This window comes from Papio anubis, chromosome X (genome assembly GCF_008728515.1).
Source record: "Papio anubis isolate 15944 chromosome X, Panubis1.0, whole genome shotgun sequence".
Lineage (NCBI taxonomy): Eukaryota > Metazoa > Chordata > Mammalia > Primates > Cercopithecidae > Papio > Papio anubis.
The window spans coordinates 79,986,980-80,010,343 of record NC_044996.1 but is presented as its reverse complement, the minus strand read 5'-3'; the positions used below and the strand labels follow the sequence as shown (position 1 = coordinate 80,010,343).

The following is a 23,364-nucleotide window of genomic DNA, read 5'->3' as shown; positions in this document are numbered from 1 at the left end:
TTATTTATTTATTTATATTATACTTTAAGTTCTAGGGTACATGTGCACAACATGCAAGTTTGTCACATATGTATACATGTGCCATGTTGGTGTGCTGCATCCATTAACTTGTCATTTACATTAGGTCTATCTCCTAATGCTATCCCTCCCTCCTCCCCCTACCCCATGACAGGCCCTGGTGTGTGATGTTCTCCACCCTGTGTCCAAGTGTTCTCATTGTTCGATTCCCACCTATGAGTGAGAACATGTGGTGTTTGGTTTTCTGTCCTTGTGATAGTTTGCTCAGAATGATGGTTTCCAGCTTCATCCATGTCCCTACAAAGGACATGAACTCATCCTTTTTTATGGCTGCATAGTATTCCATGGTGTATATGTGCCACATTTTCTTAATCCAGTCTATCATTGATGGACATTTGGGTTGGTTCCAAGTATTTGCTATTGTGAATAGTGCCACAATAAACATACGTGTGCATGTGTCTTTATAGCAGCATGATTTATAATCCTTTGGGTATATACCCAGTAATGGGATGGCTGGGTCAAATGGTATTTCTAGTTCTAGATCCTTGAGGAATCGCCACACTGTCTTCCACAATGATTGAACTAGTTTACATTCCCACCAACAGTGTAAAAGTGTTCTTATTTCTCCATATCCTCTCCAACACCTGTTGTTTCCTGGCTTTTTAATGATTGCCATTCTAACTGGTGTGAGATGGTATCGCATTGTGGTTTTGATTTGCATTTCTCTGATGGCTAGTGATGATGAGCATTTTTTCATGTGTCTGTTGGCTGCATAAATGTCTTCTTTTGAGCAGTGTCCGTTCATATCCTTTGCCCACTTTTTGATGGGGTTGTTTGATTTTTTCTTGTAAATTTGTTTGAGTTCTTTGTAGGTTCTGGATATTAGCCCTTTGTCAGATGGGTAGATTGTAAAAATTTTTTCCCATTCTGTAGGTTGCCTGTTCACTCTGATGGTAGTTTCTTTTGCTGCGCAGAAGCTCTTTTGTTTTATTAGATCCCATTTGTCAATTTTGGCTTTTGTTGCCATTGCTTTTGGTGTTTTAGTCATGAAGTCCTTGCCCATGCCTATGTCCTGAATGGTATTGCCTATATTTTCTTCTAGGGTTTTTATAGTTTTAGGTCTAACATTTAAGTCTTTAATCCATCTTGAATTAATTTTTGTATAAGGTGTAAGGAAGGGATCCAGTTTCAGCTTTCTACGTATGGCTAGCCAGTTTTCCCAGCACCATTTATTAAATAGGGAATCCTTTCCCCATTTCTTGTTTTTGTCAGGTTTGTCAAAGACCAGATGGTTGTAGATGTGTGGTGTTATTTCTGAGGGCTCTGTTCTGTTCCATTGGTCTATATCTCTATTTTGGTACCAGTACCTTGCTGTTTTGGTTACTGTAGCCTTGTAGTATAGTTTGAAGTCAGGTAGCATGATGCCTCCAGCTTTGTTCTTTTGGCTTAGGATTGTCTTGGCAATGCAGGCTCTGTTTTGGTTCCATATGAACTTTAAAGTAGTTTTTTCCAATTCTGTGAAGAAAGTCATTGGTAGCTTGATGGGGATGGCATTGAATCTATAAATTACCTTGGGCAGTATGGCCATTTTCACTATATTGATTCTTCCTATCCATGAGCATGGAATGTTCTTCCATTTGTTTGCATCCTCTTTCATTTTGTTGAGCAGTGGTTTGTAGTTCTCCTTGAAGAGGTCCTTCTCCTTGTAAGTTGGATTCCTAGGTATTTTATTCTCTTTCAAAAAAATTGTGAATGGGAGTTCACTCGTGATTTGGCTCTCTGTTTGTCTGTTATTGGTGTATAAGAATGCTTGTGATTTTTGCACATTGATTTTGTATCCTGAGACTTTGCTGAAGTTGCTTATCAGCTTATGGAGATTTTGGACTGAGACGATGGGGTTTTCTAAATATACAATCATGTCATCTGCAAACAGGGACAGTTTGACTTCTTCTTTTCCTAATTGAATACCCTTTATTTATTTATCCTGCCTGATTGCCCTGGCCAGAACTTCCAACACTATATTGAATACGAGTGATGAGAGAGGGCATCCCTGTCTTGTGCCAGTTTTCAAAGGGAATGCTTCAAGTTGCTGTTTCCCTTTTAAAACTCAATGCTTTTAACAGCACACAAGTCACCTGTTGAATGCTTTGCTGCTTAGAAATTTCTTCCACCAGATACCCTAAATCATCTCTCTCAAGTTCAAAGTTCCACAAATCTCTAGAGCAGGGGCAAAATGCCACCAGTCTCTTTGCTAAAACACAACAAGAGTCACCTTTACTCTAGTTCCCAACAAGTTCCTCATCTCCATCTGAGACCACCTCAGCCTGGACCTTATTATCCATATCACTATCAGCATTTTGGGCAAAGCCATTCAACAAGTCTCTAGGAAGTTCCAAATGTTCCCACATTTTCCTGTCTTCTTCTGAGGCCTTGAAATTGTTCCACCCTCTGGCTGTTACCCAGTTTCAAAGTTGCTCCGATGTTTTTGGGTATCTTTTCAACAATGCCCCACTCTGCTGGTACCAATTTACTGTATTAGACAGTTTTCACACTGTTGATAAAGACATACCCGAGACTGGGAAGAAAAAGGTTTAGTTGGACACAGTTCCACGTGGCTGGGGGGGCCTCAGAATCATGGCAGGAGGCAAAAGGTGCTTCTTATGTGGTGGTGGTAAGAGAAAATTAGGAAGAAGCAAAAGCAGAAACTCCTGATAAACCCATCAGATCTTGTGAAACTTATTCATTATCACGAGAATAGCACTGGAAAGGCTGGCCCCCATGATTCAATTACCTTCCCCTGGGTCCCTCCCACAACACGTAGGAATTCTGAGAGATACAATTCAAGTTGAGATTTGAGTGGGGACACAACCAAACCATATAAAATAGAATAGCAGACAGTTAATGAGAAAAAGTTTGAAAAACAAGAGCAACAGAAGACCAAGGAAAGTAGAAGGAAATAAGGTAAAAGCAGAAATCAGTGAAAGGGAAAACAAGCATAAGGATCACAAAACCAGAAGTTGGGTGTTTGGAAGAAGAATGAAATTGTTAAAACTGTTGTGAGACTGGTCAGGAAAACAAGGGAGAAGGGCACCGCTATCAGGAAAGAAAAGGGAGAAATAAGCACAAATGATATTACATCCATTCTCGTGTTGCTGTAAATAAATACCCAAGACCAAGTCATTTATAAAGAAAAGAGTTCATGGTTCTGTAGGCTGTACAGGAAGTGTAGCGACTTCTGCTTCTGGGAGGACCCAGGAAGCTTGCAATCGTGGTGGAAGGTGAAACAGGAGCAGGTACATGTTACATGATAAGAGCAGGAGCAAGAGAGAGCAGGAGGAGGTGTCACACACTTTTAAATGACCAGACTCATGAAAACTCACTTGCGACTGCGAGGACAGTACCAAGTGGATGCTGCTAAAGCATTCCTGAAAAATCCAGCCCCATGACCCAGTCACCTCCGACCAGGCCCCACCTCCAACATTAGAAGTTACAGTTTGACACAAGACTTGGTGGGGACACAGATCCAAATCGTATCATATGCAGACATCCAAAAGACAGAAAGAGGATATTGTGGGGGAACTGCATATTCATACAGTGCCCATGCAGTAACAGCACATAGCTAATTAAATACAAAGAGAAGATGGCACCTTCACAATGGAGTAATCCGGAACAGCACTCTGACCACATGGTCAAGATGAACATTGCCAGTCATAAGAGAAGCCTACATGGAGAATCTGCCGAGGTCATGCACCGAGAAGGACAGCACGTCTGCTATGCAGTAGTCTTGCCAAAAATGTTAAACTTACCTGAGTTTAATCACAAGGAAGACATTTGACAAACCCAAGTTCAAGGGCTTCCTGACAACAGCTGCAGTGATTTAAAGCACACTTTAAACATTGCTTTAAACCACACTTTAAAGGCCACTGAAGAGACTTGACAGGCCGGGAACCATGGCTCACGCCTGTAATCTCAACACTTTGGGAGACCTAGGTGGGTGGATGGCTTGAGCTCAGGAGTTCCAAACCAGCCTGGGCAACACGGTGAAACCCCGTCTCTACAAAAAGTATTTTAAAAATTAGCTAAACATGGTGGCGTGTGCCTGTAGTCCAAGCTACTCAGGAGGTCCAAGCTTAAGCTTGGAGGATGGCTTGAGCCTGGAGGTCGAGGCTGCAGTAAGCCGGGTTCGCGGCATTGCCTACCAGCCTGGGCGACAGAGGGAGACTCTGTCTCAAAAGAGACTTGACTACTTAATGCAAAGTATGATGTTTGGTTGGAAAGAGAATTTTGTTAGAAAGCAACCATGAGGGACACTATGGGACCATGGGGAAAATCGAAAATGTTTCATGTGATTCTACAGTAGAAAATTGTGTGATTTCAATGTTACATTTCCTGAGTGTCATGATGGCATTAAGGTTTTGTGGGAGACCATGCTTCCTTGTAGGCGATACATGCTGCAGTATTTAGGGATAATGGATCTAACTGATTCAAATGGGTCTCAAACGATTCCACAAAACATTGAAAAATAGAAGCACGCACATATGCTCAGAGAAAGACGGGAGTGCAGGATGGAGGGAGGGATGAAGCAAATGTGAGAAAATGGTAACAACTGGAGGATCCAGTAGAAGAATACACGTATGGGTGCTCCTTGGGCTTTCTGTGCAACTCTCCCATGGCTCCCTAATTTTAACAAATGCAATCTGGGATGAAGGGGGATATTCTGGACCATTTTATTCCAGTCAGTTTGAAAACAAAGCAAAAGGTAACCAGTCGCTAGGAAACAAAACCCGCCAAGACTGACACAAGAAAGCATAGCCAACCTGAACCGTTCCAGAATCGTTACAGAAAGATATCAGTAGTCACAGGCTTTCCACTAAAAAACTCCAGGATTCCGCACCACATCCTGACAAACATCCTAGGAATACATATCTTCCATTTGACACAAACTCCTACAGAAAATTGAAAGGGAGGCGCCGGGCGTGGTGGCTCACGCCTGTAATCCGAGCACTTTGGAAGGCTGAGGCGGGTGGATCACGAGGTCGGGTGATCGAGACCATCCTGGCTAACAAGGTGAAATCCCGTCTCTACTAAAAATACAAAAAAAAAAAAAAAAAAAGAAAAAATTAGCTGGATGTGGTGGCAGGCGCTTGTAGTCACAGCTACTTGGGAGGCTGAGGCAGGAGAATGGCGTAAACCTGGGAGGCAGAGCTTGCAGTGAGCCAAGATCGTGCCACTGCAGCACTCCAGCCTGGGCAACAGAGTGAGACTACGTCTCAAAAAAAAAAAAAAAAAAAAAAAGGAGGAACAATCCTCCACTCACTGTATGAGCTTGGCATAACCTCGATACCAAATCCTGCAAGGACACCTAGAGAAATATTGCAGATCAATCACAGGCTCATGACATAGAAGTAAAAATCAGAACCAGAATCTTAGCACACGGAAGCGTACAGGATATGAAAAGGAAAATACCTAATGTGGCATGACTAATATCGGCTTCATCCCAGAAATACGAACTTAATTTCCCTTCCGAAAATACAGTGGCATAATTCTCCACATTAACAGATTTGGGAAGAGAAACATGCTCTTCGTAGTCACAAAAGGTATTGACTAAATGTCAGTTTCCATTCGAGATGTATTGCTGACATTATTTTTTTCCTAAAAAGTTAGGACTATTGGGCTATAACTTACTTAGAGGTCTTTGAGATCTTGCAAATGCATATGGCTGTAAAAACACCAGCACAATATATATAGATACAGAGCATCGGCATCCCCCCCAGGTTCCCTCACGCCCTCTTGTAGTGAACTCCTCGACTTAACCCTCAGACCCTGGCAACCATCTATCTGTTTTCTGTTCCTAGAATTTTGCCTCTTCCAGAATGTCATATAAGTGGAATCACACAGTATGTAGCATGCGTATTTGGCTTCCCTCAGAGAAAGACACTCAGACTGCAATTCTCTAAAGGTGCAATGTACAGTTTCATGACCTGGGTAGTAGTTACCTGGCTTGATCACCTTATAACTGTCAAATGGCCGGCTTCTGAGTTATCCCTCTGTGTGTGTGTGTGTGTGCGTGTGCACGTGCGTGTATGTGTGTGAGAGACAGAGTGTATGTGTGTGTGTGTGTGTATTATGTTTCAAACATATAATTTTACATTTAACTGCCTCTAACTTTTATATGTTGGTGAGGGTTATTAAATGGCAATTATTAATACTTAAAGGAAAGTGAGTGATTATTGGAAAAGTCAGCAGAGTGATTTCCTCTGGGGTGTGCAAAGCGGGGGTGTAGTGATCGGGATGGGGCAAACAGGAGGGTTCCAAAACCCTGCTAACGTTCCGTTCCTTGCTCTGCATGGTAGTGACCTGGACTTCAACATTGCACAACCACATGGGTGCCGTTCAGCTGGATCACGAGAATGGGGCACCCTGGGATCCCACAGATAGAAATTTTGCCTGACCACCCCACCGGCGTGACCCACAGCCTCGCCCGGCCGTACCTGGCAAACACTGGTGTTAGCCCTCATCCTTTGAGGAAAAGGATAATGAGAAAATGAAAATGTGTGGGGGAAAAGGAGGAGTTCTTGGCCTGGAGGCTGAGGACAGATGTGCATGAGGTTGTCTGAGTTCACCCAGGAGTGTGTTCCAGGCGGGCTAAAGTTCATGGCTGTTACTCACCATGACCACAATGATCCTATGACTGCCATCTCACATCCCCGTGTGTGGTGCCCTGGGCCTCCGCCACACCCTGGAAGGCCACCCATGGGGACTGTGGCTGGCGGGCGTGCTAGGAGACTCACACACCTTCGGCCCTAGCTGGAGTCTGAAGAGGAGACGCTCTTTTCTGCCAACAGAGTAAGAAGTCTCATGTGGAAATGTACCTGTGGCAGCCCTAGCACCGGGTGTAGGTGGGATTCTGCTCAGGGCTCCGCCACCGTGGCTGCATCGAGGGCAGGCAGGCAGGTCGCCAGACCTCCGGAGCCCCTCTGAGCTGAGTGGCAGGACAAGGCTGGAGGGGATCTAAGTCTCTCCAGGCTGGACCCCACAATCCTCTTGGTGGGAAAGGAGGCTTGAGGGAAAAGCAAAAGGGGATCACTGAATGAGTGGAGGTGCTCGACCTCCTCCTCTCCACTGGGGCCCAGGTGGATTCCTCTAATCCAAGGAGCCTCATATTCTGCACTTATTTCCCCTAGAAGTGGTAGGCTCCGCCCGACCATGGCCTGGAGTGTACATGTTACAGCTCCATTATTGTGCGGGAAGTGGTCTGACTATGGAACCGAGGTGGTGTGCTGAGAGGCGGGACTGGCAAATCCAGCCACCGGGGGATGGGTTCATGCCTTCCGTGACTCTGTCCATGGGCTTCTCCCCTTCCACACCGTGTCGACCATGGCCCATTCCCCCCGGGACAGTGACTGGGGCTGGAGTTCTTCCCCCACCAGAACCTGCCTCGATGTCTCCAGTGGCAAAAACCCAAGCTGGAGAGTCCCTGACACATGTCTTCCCCCAGACACCAGTCTACTGTGTTGTCTCTGCAAGAAAAAACCACCTGTGTCAGGGCCAAAGCCTTGGCCTGAGGAATGAAGCCAACTCTCTCAGGCAAGGGGTTCGATGTCAATGGAGTATGTCCCCACCACTGTGGGTAAACAGAGATGTAAACAGAGATGTTTACATCTCTGAGGCCCATGATTGGCCCTCCACGTGCGTGATGGTCTCACCCCGTCCCAGCAGTGAGACACAGTGAGAGTATGTGGGAAGGCGGGTACCGAGCCTGACCAGCTGTCCCAGGGTAGTCCCTCTTTCTGGCTTTCCACCTGCACTGTTCCACCTGCCTGTGTCTCCCTTACCTCAAGTCATGGCACCTTCCCATGCGAGCTCCCTGCTTCCTAGATGAAACATCAACCAGCGACTCTGAGGCATTATCACTGCACCCACACATGGGAGTGCTGATACATCCCATTCATCCCGTGGAGGATCGGGAGCCTACTGTGGCACCTCCAGCATTCTGAGAGCCTGACACCCATCGCTGTGTTTGGGGACGTCCCACTCGTCCCACTCTGCACCCTCCTAGGTGTTAGAATTGAACAACACCTCTTGTCAAAGGTAGATCCCAGCCCTGCTTTTACACATTTGATCCTTCATGGATCCTTCATCACTGCCTCCACTCTGTGAATCAGCCCTTTCTTGCTCAAGGGAGAGCACCCCCAATTAATTTGATTCCCAAGCAGGTGCATGCAGGGGCATGCTCATGCAGGCGCGCGCACACACACACACACACACACACACACACACACACCTTGAATGGTATCTGCATTTCGATTGTCTTTGTCTATTCAACACCCAGTCTCTTGGCGATGGGAGCAGGGAGAACCTACACACACCTCCTCACTGGAATCGGAATCTGTGCCCGAATCTGGGGCCCACCCAGTCCAGGATTCGCGCTGAAGGTAGCGGGCGATCCCAACTGTCAGGGAGGGTGGAGGCAGAATAGGGAGCTCAAGGAAATCTCGTGTGACCTCGAGAGGCAGTCTGGAAGACTGAGCAGGGACACGGAAATATCACATGAATAAAAACCTGCGAACTTGGGGGTGGTGAAATGATATTTCACGGGGACCATCCAAGAACAGCCAGGCCTAGCATCGACACTTGCCCTGGAAAGCAGCGGCCATTTTCAAATCAAGGGTATGGAGCTGACCGGCTGCTGAAGGGACTGTTGGCTGCCTATAGGATGCCAAGGATGTGGAAGCCGCCTTCCGTGTATCTCCCGGCCCGCAGTTACTACCTGGTTGGCCCGCAGGCACCAGAACAGATCCAGTGTCCCCACCTCCAACCAAGAGTCTACCCTGCCCTTTTCTTCCGCACTCCATGTATCTTCTCTTTGGCTCAGCTTCCCACCAGGATGTGGCTTCTGCCTCCACCTGGCTACTAAAACTAAGGAGGAGACCTGACTGGATTTGGTAACTGAGGTTCAAAAGGGCTAAGAGGAACCGAGGATGCCACGCAGGTTACTGGCCCAGATGACTTGACTGTGTGCGTGGTGGCACCGGAGGGACATAATAGCTCCAGAAAGAGGACTGGGCTCTGTCGTGTTCCTCAACAGCATGGAAATAACCGTGCAGGAAAGGCCATCCACGTGAAGCCACTGGGAGAGCAAGGATGCTCATGATGGAAAGGATGGTGGTAGGGCAGAACCGGGACAGTGAACCGCAGGAGGAAAGGTGACAGACAGGGGTTCGGGAAGGAGGCCATCAGTTCCTGCTGAAGGAGAGGGAGAATAGCACTGAAGAAGGGGACCTGCGAGACTCCAAAGTAGGAGGAGAAAAGGAAGGAACATGAGCAGGTTGTGTAGGAGAAAGGCAGGAAATGTTCCTGTGGCGGGGCAGGGCCCTCACAGCACCTAGACCCAGGCACTATGGTGACTGCAGGGCTGCTGCTCAGAGGCCGGCCCAGGCGCCCTGCAGGGAGAGGCCCCACCACAGAGCGTCAGTGGAACTGTTCTTCCAGCTCCAGGGAACGGAGCAACACCTGGCACACCCCAACACTCCCAACAATCACAGAGAGGGTAGACCAAAGACCACAGAATATGAGAACGACTTTATTTCAAACTGCTTTGAACTACGTTGGGAAGGGGGCAAATGCAGTGGAAGAGAGGAAGCCCTGGCTGAAGAGGATATGGAGGGAACCCGCTTGGCTGCAGCTCTGGAGCTCCAAAGTTGGCAGCTGTTCATCTTGTAGGAATATGCTGGCTCCAACCTGTGAAACAGAGCAGGCTCAGGGACGGGCCCCCAGCCAGGGCCAGCCCACAGCCCTCCTAAGCTACTGGGACTGTGGGAAGGGGCATGGTGTGTGCAATACTCACTTCAAAGGTCCTGGAACTTGTCAATGAAGGACTTCATGGCCGCTGAAACAGAGGCAGAACCGGGCACTCCAGACCCAGGGAAACAGAAACCCACCCCCTGCCCCCATGGGGAACCACCTAGCCCTGCAACCAGAAACCCCACCAGCCTTGGTACTGACTCACCCACCCGTCACCTGAATTAAATGTGGAAATGCCTTTTAAGGAGGAAAGTGGTTCTCAGGTGTTGGGCCATCCCAGTACTGTTCAGAACGTGTTCCAAAAACAGATAAGCCAGCCAGCAAGCAAAAACCGTATAAGCCATACCAGGCAGCAGTTAAAGGGAAAACACATGAGGTGTCTCTAACTGTTGTAAGAGAAGGAGAGTTCTGGGACTCGTGGACAAAGTATACACAGAGTTCAGATGACACATTGCTGTCTGTGCACACCCCTAGCTGAAAAGGCACAGAAGGCTCCAGGGCCAGGCCTGCTTGGTTCTCTTCCTCAAAGGAAAGTCAGTCCCAGTGATGCCGCCTGTACCTGCAGTCCACCCCCATCCCCGGCACCTGCAGAAAGACACTGCTGTCCATCCCTGCCCCAGCCAGGGCTCCATCATACCTAGTTGGTCTCTAAGGTCCTCAACTTCCCTCTGCAGCCGGATGCACTAGCCCAGGAGACACCGGAGAAAGAGAAATGGTTAGTCAATTCTGGCCTTCTCTCTCCCTGTCCTCCCTCTTTCCCCCAGCCCTGACAGCCCCCACAGCCTGCAGCCCAGTGGCGAGGTGGGTTGGCATGAATCCCTCGATGTAAAAGAGGCATCCTCTCTCTGTGGGGTGCAGAAGGTGGTGATGGGGCGGGGCGGGGGGACACAGATATCAGTTTAACCTGGACACAGATCCCACCATCTAGTGTGGACCTGGATTTCTAGGAACCACACAAAGCATTACCCGAGGACAGCCCTGGGCTCCTGGGGGCTGCTGCTGCCTTTCTGGTCTTGGAGGATGGACAAGTGGCTGCTGGTCACCTGAAAGAGAATACAAATTCCAGCTTCCAAGCTTCCCAGTGAGGTGGAAAAGGCCTAGAAGAGTCTAAAGTGAGGCAGCATCACCCTCTGCTGGCAACACGTTGTCCCTGCTCTGCCCAGCAACTCCAACCCTCCCTCTGGGACTGTCTTCCCTGTTCCCCAGTGTGAGCCCATCTGCACCTATGGCCCCCTAGCGTTGTGACTCCAGGTTGGACGCCAGCAGTGGGGCAGCCACAGCCAGGCCCTGGGAGGGCCAGTGTGGCTGAGCAGGACTTAACAGAAAAGGGCTCCGTACCGCCGAAAGTCTCCTTCCAGAGTTGGAGTTTGGGGCACTGCTCCAAATCGCCCCCCACCACACAAACCCCACTCATAGAGGAGGATGTGACTTAAAGCCAGCCCCATCGACACCCCATTTCCCGTGGGACACCTGCCTGGGTGGGCAGGGAAGAATAGAAACAAGACTTAGCCCCCAGAAGCGACAGAGCCAGAGGTTTCCCTCCCGACCCCTCTCCCCTCCACCCCTATCAAACCCGCAAGACTCACCGTAGGGTGCATGGCGTCTGGGCAGGAGGCCTCCCAGGCTGTAGGCAGAGGGCTCTGAAGTTCCCGGAACTTGGGGAGCTCTGATGTTGGGGTTGCAACTGCTGAGTTCTCCACGATGCACGGATAGGCGAGGCAGCCCTGGCCTGTGTGTGGGAAGCTAAAACAGAAATTTCTGAGTCGGGCTGGCGGTGGGGGCAGGCGGTGGGTACATGTGGGAAGGGGTTGTGGTAAGGTGGAGACTCTGGAGCCTAATCTCATTAGCACTTTCTCGCTCAGTCAGCCCCATGCCAGGAGGCAGAGCCCAGCCAGGGAAAACACTGGGGATACTGAGATAGCCCGGGCTCCCTTCCAGGTGGCTCGGGCAACAACTAAGTAAGGAGGAGTCAGGAAGTTGATGAGCCTAGATGCCCCAGGTTTGTGGCCCACACTTTAGGGGATCACCCCAACCTCACCAGCTGCTGGCCCTGCCTTCCATCCCAGCTCCTCTCTGGGGGAGGAGGCAGGACCCCTGCAGAGTGTCCGGAGGTATGTCCATCACACACCATTAACGTGTGCCCCTACAACAAAGACCCTTATTGGGCATTCTAGTATCCCTGGGCTCCCGATGACAACCCTCGAGCAAGGGATAGAGGGGGCATGGCTAAACAGGTGTGTGCTGGAAGAGAGGAGGTATGGTGGGAGACAGAGGAGGAGGAAGATAAAGAGGGAGAGGAGGGCGAGAAGGGCCTACTCACTTGGGCCCTTGGGACCTCATCTCTATTTGGGTCATTATCTTCTCTGGTCACAACCTGGGACTCCCTGGTCTTCCTTCCTGCAGGTTTCTTCCCAGGGCTGCTGTGCTTAGGCTTTTGTCGTTTCTTGGAGATCCCCTGGGGCCGCACACCCGACAAGGGCTGGGAGGTGGCCGGCTCCGGGGGAGCGGCTGAGAGTCTCTTTCCGCAGGCAGGAAAGGATCTCCCCAGGGCCAGCTGAGAGGCACCCCCTTGGGACTTCTTCTCCTGGGCCATCTTCCTCCTTGAAGGGCCCCGGGGCACGGCCCCTGCAGTGGCAGCTCCTGAGCAGCTGGGCCTGGCTTCCACCTTTCCCCAGGCCCTGCTCTGCATTTTCTTTCCGGGAGAGTCCTCCAGCTCTCCCACAGCCGGCCTCTCCATGACTGGAGTGAGTCCGCGGGGAGCAGAGGTCAGGAAACGGCCTGGCACGGGCAGGTAACTCTCCTTGCAGTGGAAGCTTGAGTGTCTGGATGTGTCTGCTGCCTTCTTGCGGCTGCCGGACTTGGCTTGGCTTCCTTCTTTGTGGCGAATGCCCACCCTCATCAGTGGTAAGTCACTGGTCTCATCGGAGGAATCAGAGTCGTGGGTAGACATCCTGGCGGGGCCTTTTGCAGAAGGCTGCTGGGGATCCACTTGGACGCTCAATCTGCTCTTCGAGCCCCTTTCTGGGTTCTTCCAGGCCCGGCCTGACCCAGGACCACAGAGGTGGAGACGACCGGCAGAGGCCTGCTGCCATTCTCCAGGGCTGGGGCCCAGTGCGCCACTCCCACTGGGATCGACCTCCGGGTCCACCCGGTTTTCAGCGGACCCTTCAGTAGCGGTGCCTTCAGGGAACGGGTGTCTCTGAACGCTGGGCGGCGGCATGATGGTGGCTGGCTCATCAGCCAGGTAGAAAGAGTAGTCCACACCATCCCCTTGGTCATCGACGGGGGTGCCAGGCCGGCCTTCCCGGCCCCAGAGCACCACCCTTCCCTGCTCTATCAATTCGCTCTCAGGCTCGAAGCTGAAGCCCTCAGGATCTGTGAACCTGCTCTGGCCCTTGCCACTGCGCGGTGCCCCCAAATCGAGGCTTCGGCCACGGCCGTGGCCCTGTGGGGCTCCGGGGCTGACCGTGCGGGTGCCAGCCTGCTCGCCACCCTCCAGGTCGAAACCAGCCCCCCAAACGGACACTTCGTCGGGAGAGCTCATGGCGCCAGTTCAGGCAGCCTGGCCTATGGGGAGACGGTCGTGCTGGTAATGGCGGGAGAGGAGAGCCAAGCCCAGCCAAGCGGGCCACGGGACAGGAACAGCGACGCCTTCGGGACCCTGCTGCCCTCACAGCAGGCGGAAGTACTAAGTGTCCCAGACAGCGCGTGGCTTCCGCGCGCCTTCGACCCAGGTGTCGAGCCTTCTCATTGGTCCCCCCTCCACCAACCAGCGCACCCTTTGTTGGGCGAAGCCTCTGGGCTTTAACCAATCGGGACACAGGCTCTTGGTTTGCCCCGACACCCGTCTTTTGTGTGGATGCGCTGTGGTCGGGTCTTGGGGCCAGGGTGCACTGGAGCTCTCAATCCATCTCTTTCTTGCTGTTTTGCTCCCTCCCTAGTTTATAATGATTGCTCCTCTGTGTGCCTGGTGCTTCTCGTGCATCAGGACATTTATTCTCCCAAGCTTATGAACTGGGGGCAGCTCTCCCCTTGACCTCCGCCTTACAATGGGTCACTGGGGCTCAGAGATGTGACTGTCATTGGAAAGTAGGTGCCTGGCCAGAGGCAGCAGGACAGGAAGAAAGAGGTGGATCGAGAGCTCCAGTGGGCCCTGGCCCCAAGACCCGACCCAAGTACACCCACCCAGTCAAATGACGGGCGTTGGGGCAATCCAAGAGTCTGCTTCGTGATTGGGTAAAGCCCGGAAGCCTCGTCCAACAAGGGGCGCGCTGGTTGGTGGTGGGCAGACCAATGAGAAGGCGTGGAACAATGAGCAGGCAGGACGCAGGCCTTGAGGGAGCCCGTAAGCCTCGCGCTGTCAGTGACGTCTCGTGAGCCGACTGTGGTGAGGGTGGCGGTGTCCCAAAGGCCTCACTGTTCCTGTGGCCCCAGAACACCACCCTTTGCTGCTCTTTCAGTTCACTCTCAGGCTCAAAGCTGAGAGTGTCCCCCTCGGCTGGGCTTGGCTGGGCTCAGCTCTCCTCTCCCACTGTTACCAGGACAACCGTCTCCCCACAGCCTGGGCTGTCTGGACTGGCGGGCGCCATGAGCTCCACAGATGAAGTGTCCGTTTGCGGGGCTGGTTTCGGCCCGGAGGGTGGCAAGCAGGCCGGGGCCCACGCCGCCAGCCCCGGAGCCCCACAGGGCCACGGCCACGGCCGAGGCCTCGATTTGAAGGGGCAGCGCAGTGGTGAGGGCAAGGGGGAGAGCGGGTTCACAGATCCTGAGGGCTTCAGTTTCGAGCCTGAGAGCGAATTGATAGAGCAGGGAAGGGTGGTACTCTGGGGCCGGGAAGGCCGGCCTGGCACCCCGGTCGACGACCAAGGGGACGGTGTGGACTACTCTTTCTACCTGGCTGATGAGTCAGCCACCATCATGCCGCCGTCCAGCGTCCAGGGACACCCGTCCCCAGAAGGCGCCGCTGCCAAAGGGTCCACTGACATCTGGGCGGACCTGGAGGTTGGTCCCAGTGGGAGAGGCTCACTGAACCCCTGCCCTGGAGAATGGCAGCAGTCCTCCGGTGGCCCTCTCCACCTCAGTGTTCCTGGGCCAGGACCGGCCTGGGAGAACCCAGAAAGGGGCTCGAAGAGCAGATTAAGCGTCCAAGTGGATCCCCAGCAGCCCTCTGCGGAAGGCCCCGCCGGGCTGAATAGTGACGACTCTGATTCCACAGATGAGAGCAGCGACTTACCGGTGATTAGGGTGATCATTAGCACCAAACAAGGAAGCCAGGCCAAGCCCGGAAGCCCCAAGAAGCCAGCAGACACTTGCAGACGCCCCAGTTTCCACCGCAGGGAGAGTCACCTTCAGGTTCAGGGACCTCTCCTGACCTCTTCTCCCCGCAGACTCACCCCAGTAGTAGAGAGGCCGGCCATGGGAGAGCTGGATGCGCCTTCCTTGAAGAAAATGCAGAGCATGGTGTGGGGAAAGGTGGGGGTCAGGCCCAGCTGCTCAGGAGCTGCCGTTAGAGGGCCCCTACCCCGGGGCCCTCTGGGAAGGAAGGTGACCCAGGAGAAGAAATCCCTAGAGGGTGCGCCAAAACCGGCCCTGCGGGGAGCCTTTCCTGCCTGGGGGCAGAGACTTTCAGTAGTTCCACCTGATCCAGCCAGCTTCCCGCCAGTCTCTGGTGTGGGGCTCCTGGGGAAGTCCACGAGACCCAAGGAGCCCAAGCACAGCAGCCCTGGGAAGAGACCTGCAGGAAGGAAAACCAGGGAGTCCCAGGCTGCGGCCAGAGAAGATAATGACCAAAATAGAGATGACGTCCCAAGGGCCCAAGTGAGTAGGTTCTCTTCGCTGCACTCTTCTTTCTTCTCCTCCCTCTCCTCCTCCTCTTTCTCTTCTGTCTCTCCCCACCCACCTCTCTTCCAGCACACACCTGTTTACCCATTCCCCCTCTATCCCTTGCTCGAGGGTTGTCATCGGGAGCCCAGGGACACTAGGATGCCCGATTGGAGTCCACCTCATAGGGGCACACATTAAAGGGAGCACTTTGTGCCAGGCCTGGCTCTGGACACTCTGCAGTTGTTCTGCCTCCTCCCCGAGAGAGGAGCTGGGATGGAAGGCAGGTCTGGCAGCTGGTTTGGATCGCGGGACTCCTTAATGTGTGGGGCGCAAAGCTTGGGCGTGTAGACTCATCAACTTCCCAATTCCTCCTTCCCTAGCTGTTAAGCAAGCCCTCCTGTCTTGGGGCTGACTGAGGGAGAAAGTGCTAATGAGATTAGTCTGGAGTGTCCACCTTAACACAGCCCCTCCTCATGTGTACTCACCACCAGCCCGACTCAGAAATTTCTGTTTTAGCTTCCCACACAGAAGCCAGAGCTGATTTCCCTGTCCGTGCGTCGTGGAGAATACAGCAGTGGTGACCCCAACGTCAGAGCTCCCCAAGTACTAGGAACCTCACAGCCCTCGGCCTTTACCTTGAGACGCATGGTGCCCAGATGCCATGCACCCTCCGGTGAGTCTTGCGGGTTTTATAGGGGTGGAGGGGAGAGGGGTCGGGAGGGAAACCTCTGTCTCTGTCGCTTCTGGGGGCTTAGCCATGCTCCCAGGCTTCCCTACCCACCCAGGCAGGTGTCCCACGGGAAATGGGGTGTTGATGGGGCTGGCTTTAGGTCACATCGTCCTCTCTGAGTGGGGTTTGTGTGGTGGGGGGCGATTTGGAGCAGTGCCCCAAACTCCAACTCTGGAAGAAGACTTTTGGTGGTACGGAGCCCTTTTCTGTTAAGTCCTGCTCAGCCACACTGGCCCTCCCAGGGCCTGGCTGTGGCTGCCCCACTGCTGACGTCCAACCTGGAGTCACAACGCTAGGGGGCCATAGGTGCAGATGGGCTCACACTGGGGAACAGGGAAGACAGTCCCAGAGGGAGGGTTGGAGTTGCTGGGCAGAGCAGGGGCAACGTGTTGCCAGCAGAGGGTGATGGTGCTTCACTTTAGACCCTGCTAGGTCTCTTCCACCTCACTGGGAGGCTTGGAAGCTGGATTTTGTGTTTTCTTTCAGGTGACCAGCAGCCACTTGTCCATCCCCCAAGACCAGAAAGGCAGCAGCAGCCCCCGGGAACCCAGGGCTGTCCTCGGGTAATGCTGTGTGTGACTGTTAGAAATCGAGGTCCATGCTAGATGGTGGGATCCATGTCCAGGTTAAACTGATTTAGGTGTCCCCCCAGTCCCCTCTGCCTACCATAACCCATGCAGAGTGGGTGCCTCTTTTCCATTGAGGGTTTTGTGCCAATCCACCTCACCACTGGGCTGCAGGCTGTGGGGGCTGTAAGGACTGGGGGAGAGATGGAGAACGGGGAGAGAGGAGGCCAGAATTGACTAACCATTTATCTTCCACCGGTGTCTCCTGGGCTAGTGCATCCTGCTGCAGATGGAAATTGATGACCTTAGAGACCAACTAGGTATGATGGAGCCCTGGCTGGGGCAGGGATGGACAGCAGTGTCTTTCTGCAGGTGCCGGGGATGGGGGTGGACTGCAGGTACAGGTGGTGTCACTGGGACTGACTTTCCTCTGGGGAAGAGAATCAAGCAGGCGTGGCCCTGCAGCCTTCTGTGCCTTTCCAGCTAGGGATGTGCACAGACGGCAGTGTGTCATCTGAACTCCGTGTACATTTTGAAAAACGAGTCCCAGAGATCTTCTCTTAGGACGGTTAGAGATACCTCATGTATTTTCCTTTAACTGCTGCCTGGTACGGCTTATACGGTTTTTGCTTGCTGGCTGGCTTATCTGTCTTTGAAAAACGTTTCTGAACGGTTCTGGGATGGCCCAACACCTGAGAACCACTTTCCCGCTTAGAAGGCATTTCCACGTTTAATTCAGGTGACGGGTGGGTGAGTCAGTACCAAGGCTGGTGGGGTTTCTGGTTGCAGGGCTAGGTGGTTCTCCACGGGGGCAGGGGGTGGGTTTCTGTTTCCCTGGGTTTGGAGCACCCGGTTCTGCCTCTGTTTCAGCGGCCATGCAGTTCCTCACTGACAAGTTCCAGGACCTTTGAAGTGAGTGTTGCACACACCATGCCCCTTCCCACAATCCCGGTAGCTTAGGAGGGCTGTGGGCTGGCCCTGGCTGGGGGCCCGTCCCTGAGTCTGCTCTGTTTCACAGGTTGGAGCCAGCATCTTCCTACAAGATGAACAACTGCTACCTTTGGAGCTCCAGAGTTGCAGCCAAGCGGGTTCCCTCCATATCCTCTTCAGCCAGGGCTTCTGCTCTTCCGCTGCATTTGCCCCCTCCCAATGCAGTTCAAAGCAGTTTGAAATAAAGTCGTTCTCATATTCTGTGGTCTGTGGTCTACCCTCTCTGCAATTGTTGGGAGTGTTGGGGGGTGTGGGGTGTTGGTCCGTTCTCTGGCGCTTGAAGAACAGTTCCCCTGGCTCTCTGTGGTGGGGCCTCTCCCTGCAGGGCGCCTGGGCCGGCCTCTGAGCAGCAGCCCTGCAGTCACCATAGTGCCTGGGTCTAGGTGCTGTGAGGGCCCTGCCCCGCCACAGGAACATTTTCTGCCTTTTCCCAACACACCCTGCTCATATTCCCTCCTCGTCTCCTCCTACTTTGGGGTCTCACATTTTCCGTTGTTCAGCGCTACTCTCCCTCACCCTCAGGAGGAACTGAATGCCTCCTTTCAGAACCGCAGTCTCTCTTGCCTTTCCTCCTGCGGTTCACTGTCACGGTTCTGCCATGTTACTGTCCTTTCCGTCATGAGCATCCTTGCTCTCCCTGTGGCTTGATGCTGGTCACCTCTCCTGCATGGTTATTTCCATGCTGTTGAGGAGCACGACGGAGCTCATCCTCCCACTCAGAGGACCAGTCCTCTTTCTGGAGCCATTAGGTCCCTCCAGTGCCACCATGCACACGGTCAGTTCATCTGGGCCAGAAACCCGTGCGACATCCTCAGTTCCTCTATTAGCCCTCATCTTTGAACCTCTGTTTCCAAATCCCATTAGGTTTCCCTCCTTGGTTTCAGTAGCCAGATGGAAGCAGACGCCACATCCCGGTGGGTGGCCGAGCAAAAGGGAAAGCACAGAGAGCGCTGAAGAAAAGGGCAAGGTAGTCTCTTGGTTAGAGGTGGGGGCATTGAGTCTGTTCTGGTGCCAGCAGGCCATCCTGGTGAAAACTGCCTGCTGGGCGCCTGTAGTCCCAGGTACTCCGGAGGCTGAAGCAGGAGAATCACTTGAACACGGCAGGCAGAGGTTGCAGTGAGCTGAGATTGTGCCACTGCACTCCAGCCTGGTGACAGAGCGATACTCCATCTAAAAACAAACAAACAAACAAACAAAAAACCAAAACCCAAACCAAAAAAACTTCCTGCTGGCAGTTACATGGAAGGCGGCATCCACATCCTTGGTGTCCTGTAAGCGACCTGTTGACTCTATACCCTTGATTTGAAATGGCCAGTTGCCTACCAGGGCAAGTGTGGATGCTAGGCCTGGCTCTTCTTGGATGGTCCCCGTCAAATACTGTTCCACAATCCCCAAGGCTGCAGGTTTTTGTAGACGTGATACTTCTGTGTGCCTGTTAAGTCTTTCAGACTGCCTCTTGAGGTCACATGAGATTTCCTTGAGCTTCCTGTTCTGCCTTCACCCTCCCTGACAGTTGGGATTGCCTCCTTCCTTCAGCCGGAATCCTGGGCTGGATGGGCGTGAGACACAGACACAGATTCTGGTGCCAGTGAGGAGGTGTGTGTAGGTTCTGCCAGCTCTGAACGCCAAGAGCCTGAGTGTTGAACAGACAAAGACAGGAGAAATGCAGATACCATTCAAGATTAGCGTATGTGTGGAGACATCTGTGTGTGTGGTTTTTTTTTTTTTTTTTGATTTGCCCGTTTTTTTTTGAGACGGAGTCTCACTCTGTTGCCCAGGCTGGAGTGCAATGGCACGATCTTGGCTCACTGCAACCTCTGCCTCCTGGGTTCAAGCGATTCTCCTGTCTCAGACTTCCAAGTTGCTGGAGTTACAGGCCTGCGCCACCACTTCTGGTTAATGTTTGTATTTTTAGTAGAGATGGGGTTTTACCATGTTGACCAGGCTGGTCTTGAAACCCTGACCTCAGGTGATCCACCAGTCTCAACCTCCCAAAGTGCTAGGATTACAGGCGTGAGCAACTGTGCTGGCCGAATCATGGTTTCTACCCCGGAAGAAGTGATATTGAGGTGAACAGTCAGCTTCCGCACCATCTTGGGTTTCGTGGCAGGAGACCTGTTCCTGATTCAACCCACAGGAAGCACTGTGAGTGCCTGAGGGGAGAAATGTCCCTGAGGACAGCCAGAGACAAAAAGGGGAGGCAGAACTATCATCTTCAGCCCTGGAACCTCTGCTCTGTAACTCAGCCAGAGGCGATGCCAAATCAGAGTGGTTGTTTAACAGTGCCACACTGTTAGTGGGATGTTCCATGAGCCCTCTGGGCACAGATCCTTAGCCAGCTAGCTCTTCCATACTGCCAAGATACCACCTTTGGGACCTCCCCCATTCTGGATGGGCAGCACTCTGATCATTTGCTTGAGACAAGGCAAACTTGGGCTTAAGGCACCATCTAATGCTGTAAAGGAGGCAGTGGCCTAGCAGAAAAAAATGACATTCAACAGGTAAATTACACAAAATCTCTAAGCAAACATAAAAATCCAAACAAGCCAGACAGAGAAGACTGGAATAAATAACGAATCCTTTAGGTATTTTATTTTATTTCTGGCTGTTGTGAATGAGATTACTTTATCGATTTTTTTTTTTCAGAGTGTTCACTGTTGGCATGTAGAAATGCTAGATTTATGTGTGTTGATTTTCTATCCTGCAACTTGCCTGAATTTGTTAATCAGTTCGAAGAGTTTATTGGTGGAGTCTAGGTTTTTGCAAATACAAGATCATGTCATCTGCAAACAAGCAGAAGGACAATTACCAGAGTCTGGAAAGGGTAGTGAGGGGTGAGGGAGAGGTGAGAATAATTAATGGGTCCAGAAAGATATTTAAATAGAACGCACTGTCTGCTTCCCTGTTTTGAGGCTTTCAGACTTAGACAGCCACTCCAAGCTTCTCCCTTTCCCTAGCTTTCAGTTCTTCCCCATTCAGTATGATACTAGCTGTGGGTCTGTGTGTTCCTTCTATACCCAGTTTTGTGAGGGCTTTCGCCATGAAGGAATTCTGAATTTTATCAAATGGGGTTTTCAGCATTAATTGAAATGATCATATGGTTGTTATCCTTCATTCTGTTGATATGGTGTATCACATTGATTTGCATATGTTGAACTGTCCTCAGATCCCTGGGATATATCGCACTTGGTCATGATGATGACTGAATATCTTTCCTCTAAGATTTGGAACACAACAAGGTGCCCACGTTCACCACTTTTGTTCACCATGGTACCGGAAGTCCTAGCTAGAACAATCAGACAAGAGAAAGAAATAAAAGGCCTCCAAATTAGAAAGAAAGAAGTCAAATTATCAATGTATTGTTAAATTTGGTTTGCTAGTATTTGCTGAAGGGTTTTGCATCAATATTCATCAGGGAAATTGGCCTGTAGCTTCCCTTTTTTTTTTTTATTGTGTCTTTGGTTTTTGGTATCAGGCTTATACTGGCCTGGTAGAATGAGTTTAGAAGTATTCCCTCCTCCTCTGTTTTTCAGAATAGTTTGAGTAGAATTAGTATTAGCTCTTCTTGATTTTTTTTTTTGTTCTTTTTTGATGTGGGTACTTTTAGATATACACTTCTCTCTTTGTACTGCTTTGGCTGTATCCCATAGGTCTGGGTATATTTTGTTTCTATCGTCATTTGTTTCAAGAAATTTTAAACTTTCCTTCTTAATTTCTCCCCTGACCCACTGGCCATCCAGGAGCACACTGTTTAATTTCCATTTATTTGTATAGTTTCTAAAATGTCTGTAGTTATTGATCTCTAGTTTTATTCCATTGTGGTCAGAGAAGATGTCTAACATTATTGCAATTTTTTGAATGTTTTAAAACTTGTGATCTCACATGGTCTGTCCTTAAGAATGATCTGTGTGCTGAGGAAAAGAATGTGTATTCTGCAGCCATTGGATGAAATGTTCAGTAAATATCTATTAGATCCATTTGCTCTATAGTGCAGGTTAAGTCTGATGTTTCTTTGTTGATTTCACGTCTGGACAATCTGTCTAATGCTGAAAGTGAAATGTTGAAGTCTCCAGCTATTATGGCATTGGGGTCTCTCCCTCTCTTTAGCTCTAGTAATATTTTCTTTCTATATGTGGGTGCTCCAGTGATGGGTGCACATATATTTACAATTGTTATATCCTCTTGCTCAATTGACCACTTTATCACTATATAATGACCTTCTTTATCTCTTCTTATACTCTCTGTCTTGAAATCTCTCTTGTCTGACAGAAGCCTAGATACTGGTTTTCTTTTTTGGTTTCCATTGGCATGGAATATTTATTTCCTTCTTTTATTTTCTGTCTCTGTTTGTCTTTATAGGTGATGTGTGTTTCTTATAGGAAACAGATCATTGGGTCTTTTAAAAATATTTATTCAGCTACTTTATGTCATTTGACTGGAGAATTTAGTTCATTTACATTCAATGTTACTATTGATAAGTAAGGACTTGCTCCTTCTAATTTGTTATTTCCTTTCTGGTTGTTTTGTAATCTTCTTTTCCTTCTTCTTTTCCTCCTGTCTTCCTTTTACAGAAGATGATCTTCTCTGGTGGTAAAATTTAATTTCTTGCTTTTTGTTTTTTATGTATTCATTTTATATTTTTCCACTTGAGGTTACCATGAGGCTTCCAGATACTACTTTATAACCCATTATTTTAAACTGATGACAACTTAGCACTGATTGTATACACAAACAAACAACGGAAAATATAACTTATGAAAATTCAACACTTTAACTTCATCTGCCCACTTTTAAACTTTTGTTGTTTCTCTTTGTGTCTTATTGTACAAAGTCTTGAAAAGTTCTCATAGTTATTAATTTTTTGCACAGTGTTTTTCTGTGTGTAGTTCGTTGTTAAAATTTGGTGTTCCTGCAGGGGGAGCAATCAATGGAGGTTTCCATTCCAACTTCTTGCTCCACCCTCCCAACTGCATTCCTCAACTTCACAATTTCAGCTTGATTCCTTTTAACTACTTCAATATCATTGTTAAGTTTATCTGATAGATTTCTGAATTCCCTCTGTGTGTTATTTTGAATTTCTTTCACTTGCCTCAAAACTGCTATTTTGAATTACTTGTCTCAAAGGTCACATATCTTTATTCTCCAGGCGTGAACCCTGGTGCCTTCTTTAGCTCATTTGGTGAGGTCATGTTTATCTGGATGGTCTTGATGCTTGTGGATGTTCATCGGCACCTGGGCATTGAAGAGTTCGGTATTCATTGTAGTCTTTGCAGTCTGGGCTTGTTTGTACCCATCTTTCTTCGGAAGGCTTTCCAGATATTCAAAGGGAACTGGGTGTTGTAATCTAAGTGGTATCTGCATTAGGGGTACCCCAAGCCCAGTAACACTGTGGCTCTTGCAGACTTGTAGAGGTACTGCCTTGGTGGTCTTGGA

At 50.4% G+C, this 23,364-nt stretch overlaps 2 protein-coding genes across 5 annotated transcripts; one reads left to right on the top strand and one right to left on the bottom strand.

Annotated features, from left to right (window-relative positions):
- Positions 1–9,588: 9,588 nt before the first annotated feature.
- Positions 9,589–14,240, bottom strand: LOC101015257 (uncharacterized protein CXorf49-like). Its single transcript, XM_031660624.1, has 5 exons — positions 12,143–14,240; positions 10,789–11,565; positions 10,460–10,505; positions 9,866–9,907; positions 9,589–9,759 (listed from the first exon to the last, which is right to left on the bottom strand). The coding sequence occupies exons 1-2, from the start codon at positions 13,364–13,366 to the stop codon at positions 11,233–11,235; spliced, it is 1,557 nt and encodes a 518-aa protein (XP_031516484.1). The 5' UTR covers positions 13,367–14,240; the 3' UTR covers positions 9,589–9,759; positions 9,866–9,907; positions 10,460–10,505; positions 10,789–11,232.
- A 31-nt stretch (positions 14,241–14,271) lies between these two features.
- LOC101015597 (uncharacterized protein CXorf49) lies at positions 14,272–19,073 on the top strand. 4 transcript variants are annotated; one of them, XM_003917868.5, is made up of 6 exons: positions 14,275–15,639; positions 16,162–16,318; positions 16,862–16,938; positions 17,216–17,261; positions 17,812–17,853; positions 17,960–19,073. In XM_003917868.5, the coding sequence occupies exons 1-5, from the start codon at positions 14,410–14,412 to the stop codon at positions 17,850–17,852; spliced, it is 1,551 nt and encodes a 516-aa protein (XP_003917917.2). In that variant the 5' UTR covers positions 14,275–14,409; the 3' UTR covers position 17,853; positions 17,960–19,073. The 4 variants fall into 4 exon arrangements, 3 of the variants coding, with proteins under 3 accessions (XP_009196058.2, XP_009196059.2, XP_003917917.2); XR_002519459.2 differs by having other exon boundaries at positions 14,272–15,639; positions 17,216–17,853; XM_009197795.3 differs by lacking the exon at positions 17,812–17,853 and having other exon boundaries at positions 14,273–15,639.
- The last annotated feature ends 4,291 nt before the right edge of the window (positions 19,074–23,364 follow it).

Excerpts from the sequence above, each read along its gene's own strand:
- LOC101015597 (XM_009197794.3), top strand. The coding sequence starts at position 14,410 with ATGAGCTCCACAGATGAAGTGTCCGTTTGCGGGGCTGGTTTCGGCCCG. Across the intron at positions 15,640-16,161 it reads ATGACGTCCCAAGGGCCCAA|CTTCCCACACAGAAGCCAGA; the intron begins GTGAGTAGGTTC and ends TTTCTGTTTTAG. Across the intron at positions 16,319-16,861 it reads CAGATGCCATGCACCCTCCG|GTGACCAGCAGCCACTTGTC; the intron begins GTGAGTCTTGCG and ends GTTTTCTTTCAG.
- LOC101015257 (XM_031660624.1), bottom strand. The coding sequence starts at position 13,366 with ATGAGCTCTCCCGACGAAGTGTCCGTTTGGGGGGCTGGTTTCGACCTG. Across the intron at positions 11,566-12,142 it reads ATGAGGTCCCAAGGGCCCAA|CTTCCCACACACAGGCCAGG; the intron begins GTGAGTAGGCCC and ends TTTCTGTTTTAG.